The sequence below is a fragment of the Aplysia californica genome, unplaced genomic scaffold, assembly GCF_000002075.1.
Source record: "Aplysia californica isolate F4 #8 unplaced genomic scaffold, AplCal3.0 scaffold00024, whole genome shotgun sequence".
Lineage (NCBI taxonomy): Eukaryota > Metazoa > Mollusca > Gastropoda > Aplysiida > Aplysiidae > Aplysia > Aplysia californica.
In genome coordinates, this window is record NW_004797294.1 from 704,843 (window position 1) to 710,346 (window position 5,504).

General features: G+C 40.4%; 1 protein-coding gene across 1 annotated transcript in view; it reads right to left on the bottom strand.

Moving 5' to 3' along the window:
• Positions 1 to 5,504, bottom strand: part of LOC106013362 (acetylcholine receptor subunit delta-like) — a 19,885-nt gene that overhangs the window by 2,081 nt on the left and 12,300 nt on the right. Inside the window, exons 10-11 of the mRNA XM_013088892.1 lie at positions 5,293 to 5,349; positions 2,483 to 2,671 (exon numbers count right to left, since the gene is read on the bottom strand). Coding sequence (XP_012944346.1) covers positions 2,483 to 2,671; positions 5,293 to 5,349 — 246 coding nt within the window. The remainder of the gene's footprint in view (positions 1 to 2,482; positions 2,672 to 5,292; positions 5,350 to 5,504) is intronic.

Sequence of the window (5,504 nt, forward strand, 5' to 3'; positions counted from 1 at the left end):
GTACGTCATGTTTTACTGTCGTATCCATACGACGTGGGGAACTCTGTGCCACCAAATTTCCAAACTTGTTAATCCGATCCGTAAGCTTCGAATAGCGATCTGTCAAAATGATTTTTTGAGAAATACTGAAAGTTTCAAAGAGATCTTCGTATTAGAAGTATCTTATAATGTGAGGAATACAACCCCGGGGGTACAAAATAACCCCAGGGATGGGGTTAACCCACCTCTGCTTTTTTGTCGCCTGTATTTTTTCCAGTGACATCAAAATGACCTCTATGTCCTATTCAGTTATTGTACTAGGAAGTGTATACTATTACTCTCTTCCTGATTGATTTTGTTTTTAATAGATTTAGAGCCATATTATTAAAATTTCATTTCTTTTCTTTCGATGAAATTCTTATAGAGGCAGATCTGCCGAGAGCACCATTCTTAATTTGTTATGGTAATCATAATGAACTTAATAACGAAGCAACTGCAATTACACGTCACCACAGATTCTTCGTACGCAATACTTATTTGGGTTGCGATGTCAAATTTCTCTCATTAAAACTTCAGAGAAATATTTTAGATCAATGTTCATAATGCTCATCTGTGCAGAATCATAAAAAGGGTCCTCTATGGTCATTATCCTGGCCTTGTGCACAATAAAATCAAGGGATCCAAGTTTTGTCTGATCCAGCCCATAGTCCTGATTTAGCTGCATTGGCATTTTCTTATTTTTCATACCGAAAGAAAAGTTTGCTCGACGAAAGTTAGAATGCATTCAGGACCTAGCAAGAGCTGTAAATTTAGAGCCGAGAAGCTGTCAGAAGCTGAATACCCCTGTGTCTTCCAGAAGTAGTTGTGGAGGCTGGCATCCAACGTGAAAAGTTGAGAAAAATATTTTATTAAAGTACTGTGAAAATTTCAGGCCTGTAGCAATAACATTTTTCGAGATACATACTTTGCAACTTGTATTACTTTTTTGATTCACCCTCGTATTTACTATGCTCAGCCTGAGCAGAATTCTGGTAGCAGTACAAGGTTCTGATAGCTCTTAAGTCCATCTTGGTCCAGTTATTTCTAATTTGTGATTTTCATCATGCCCAGCTTTATCAAAAGCCTTTGAATAATCATTGTAGCATCTCGTGAATTTTACAACATGTTATTTGGGGGGGCTCTCATGGCTTAGAAGTTAATGTGTTCGCCTCTAATTCAATAGGTCCTGGGTTCGAATTTGGATGCGACAGAAAATTCTCTTCTCTAAAAATTTTCTTCTTAAAATTTGTTCTCCTTTCACATCTTTTCCTGCTCTCTAACAAATATCTGTAGCCTGCTTTCGTCTCCACTTTCTGCCCTACCCCTTCACCTCCTTTGCCCCCTCCTTTGGGTTCCTGACACTTTCTGCAGCCTTTCTAGTGCTAGGCCTACTCCTTGGCTCCTTCTTACTGCTGTCTTTCAGCCACACCCCTGATTTTATGGTATGAAAGATCTTCACCTAGCCTTTTCAGACAAGGGCTAAAAATCTCGGAGGTCCTGTGTGCAAGTTGCGCACTTTAAAGATCTCTTGGTGGTCCATAATCGATACAAGAAGGCTTCTGCCGCCACGCGGGCAAAATTCAAAATTTCCTACCTACTGAAAATGTTTAATGTGTCCCATGAGCTCATACGACTTTATGCAGTTGAGAGCGCCGTAAATCACTTACAAAAAAAAAGACAAAAAAAAAAGAGAGAGAGAGAGAGAGAGAGAGAGAGAGAGAGAGAGAGAGAGAGAGAGAGCCTGTTATTTCCTTTTTTTCTGTTATTTCGATTATACATTATACATACATAATCTTGCTGTAGTCACAAGTGGAGCAAATACATCAAGTTGAAAATGATGATAACGTTATCGTGTTTGGAAAGGAATAGATCATGCAAATGGAAGAGAAAATAAATAGAAATGATGGAACAAGTACCAAGTAGACCAACTTACCCGCAGAATTGCATTGGTTTGCAAACATCCTGATACATTGCACTGAGTCCTAAAAGCTGGCTTTTTTTGTCTCCACAGAAAGGGGTTGGGTTCTGTACCATGTGGCAGGAGAGGAAAAGAACATGCAATGAAAGGTATGATCATATCAAAAGTGGTAGCAGTAGTAGTAGTAGACCTGTGCGGACCAGTCCGACGTATCTCCAACCAGATTGTGATGGAGACAGTAAGCAGACAGACACGGGGATGGATCCTGAAGAGGGGTGGGAGCAGAGATGGACATGTTCTAACTGTAGTGACCCCAACACCAAGGACAAGGTGAGTGACAATGGCATGTTTGTGAAATTGGTCAGTATCGGTGTAATATTGTGTATTTATGTATGTATTTATGTGTGTATTTATGTATACATGTACATGCGTTTCTAAAGATGTATTTATGTACGTGTGTTTGCTATTGTAACCCAAATTTCCCCACGGGGACCAGTGAAATGTAATGTATTCCTTTCTGTAACTAATTGCATTTATTTTATTTACCCTGTGTAGCGACTCATTCTTGAAAGCTTCAACCGTATTCTTGACGCAACCATGGACAATGGCCTGATTAGCTGGAACTTGCATCTGGCCCAGACAGTTGTACTTGATGTTTTTGTCGGCACACTGCATATCCAGAATCTTTTTGAAGTCTAAAGCTCCTATCATTAAATTGTTGACCACTGCCTCTGACTGCTCTATTTTTTAACAGTAAAACGATAATGATAACACGTTGATCACACACACACAAGCACACAAACACAAACACAAACACACACACACACACACACACACACACACACACACACAGACAGACATACACACACACACACACACACTGTATCCCTACCCTGTAAGCAGTATGAAATGGTCATACGTCCCACTCAGCAAGTTCCCCGACACCCACACCCACACATACACACACACACACACACACATACACACTGAAATGGTCATACGTCCTACTCAGCAAGTTCCCCGACACCCACACACACACATACACACACACACACACACACACACACACACACACACACACACACACACACACACACACTTTGGTGGGGGATAACCCTGTTGGAGTGATCGTGTGATATGATTCGATTCGAATATCATATTCTTTCCATTCATCCCCTTCCTTTTTTATTCAGGCCTTTTTGTTCAATTAATGCTTCTATGGTACAAGGGGGGGGAGGGGGGGTTACCTGTGATCTGTAGGTATTACTTGTATCATGATTGATAACAGACCTCACCTGTAAGTTGTAGACACTGACTTTACAGGTGTGCCTCTTCTCTGACGTTTATTAGGTCCGTCCAAACGGTCTTCATGATACACATTGCAGACATTTTTATTAATCTTTTTGGCTCCTGAAAATCAGCTCCTTTTCCTTTGTCTCGAAAAAAAAAATAATGCGTTCTTTTTTTTCCCCCCATCTGAACACGTTTTATGTCTGGAAATTTGATTTGTTTGTTTTGTTTTGTTGTTTAAAAATTGTTTTGTTTGTTAATTTTGCCGTGTGGTCGAATAGTTTTAGACCCTTCGCTGTGTCACGCAAAATACAAGAGTTCAATTCCCAAGTGAAGAAGTCTACTTGACTAAAATCTCCGCCTTTCTGCTGCGGCTAGGATATAGCATCTCACTCAGCCTGGGCCAGACATGACAGACAGGGTCGTGGAATGGGGTGGTGGGCCTATGATTTCATGGGATGCTGTGATGGGGCTTCATGGGATGCTGTGATGGGGCTTCATGGGATGCTGTGATGGAGCTTCATGGGTTGCTGTGATGGGGCTTCATGGGATGGGCCACGAGGCCTGCTCCCTAGTCCGACCCTTATCTTTGTTGTAAATGAGATTACCCAGCGTCTACTTTTCAGGGCTGGGCAGATTTTTTAAAGTAAAAGTGTAAACTCTATATAATGATATACATTCCACAATGACTGGCTTCAGAACTGGACATGTTCTATTGAAACTGTGCGTGTAACATTCGACATATTAGTATAAATTTTACAACCGAAAACCTGAAAAGCCCACTGGAAATGGGATCTGATTAAAGAGCTGGGTCACGGTACAGTGTAACAAATGCAAAGAAACATAAGGGAGAGAAGGAAAACGTTTGTTTCTGATTAATAGTAGTTTGAAAACCGTATGAAGTGAATTTATTTAGACAGACGTGTACACACGTATTTCGGAATAATGATCAACGATACTTCAGGAGTCAAGATCGCAGAACAGCAGGGGACAAACGCATTTAGTTTAGTCAAGTAGGGGTTTTACGGCGCTCGCAACTGCATAAGGTCATATGATCGCAGAGGATCACAATGAAATGGGTAACGGAGGGTGATGAAAGGATTATAAATACAAACGTTTTGTCTTTTAAAAAAGAAGAAAGAAACAAAGAAACGAAAGCACCAACAACAGATCATCGCCACATAAATATTGACTAGCCTTTATTCACAAACGGAACAAAATATTTAGTCGTTTTGAGGAGTTTTCAGAGCTTTCAACAGGATAGGATCGGTCCTCTCTGAATTTCCACCCTTTAAATAACCTAATACTTATCTACAAAAATAATTTAAAAACAAACAAACAAACAAAAACAACAACAACAACAACAACAGCAGCAGCAGCAGCAGCAACAACAACAACAACAACTACAACAGCAACAACAAAACAACTAATGCTCACATTAAAACGACGAGAGAAGAAATATTAAGAATATGAACTACACATATTATTATGTAATCCAAGAAAACAACAATCTGACATTAGTTTATCGTAACAATGGAATATTGTAGTCACGCTATCAAGTCATGAACGTGAATTGAGTCCAGTAACAAATTCAAAAATGAATTTGATACTAGCATTAGTTCTTTGTAAGTTGCATGTCAAATTGAAAAGCAGAAGATGAACAACATTGCTGACTTTAAGACACTTTTGTAAGCATCATTTAGTACCATTCGGCCTAGTTCCATCTATATCACAAAGATGGAAGACCCCCCAAACCCAGCGACCTCCTTTCTTTCTTTTTTCCCCCCCCTGGAAGTGTGTAATATATTATTGATTGATATTGAGAATACTGAACACACTTTTAAGAGACATTAGCATGTAGTATATGCACTTCGACCTCCAAAAAGCGTTTCTGCACTTATAAATTGGATAGTGACTTAGAATATCTTCTTTATCTTGAAGAAAAACAAGGTGGCACAGAGACTCCAGGTGCAAAGAAAGAAGATAAAGGAGACGTCATTAATCAGTCTCCCAATCCGTCTGTATTTTGAGCTGCGAGCATGCGTATGGGAAGCTGTTCCGCTCACATCCGGAGTGTCCTTTCCGTCCTTCGGTGGCTCATCTTCCTGCCCCGCTGATCTCTCCTGAACCAAGATGACGGGGGATATCGAGTTTCTGGTGAGTCGACGGCTGAATGTACCAAGCAGACCTTTGCTCTCTTTCTGTAAGCTGCAGGCGTATCTCTGTGGAGAGAGAGAGAGAGAGAGAGAGAGAGAGAGAGAGAGAGAGAGAGAGAGAG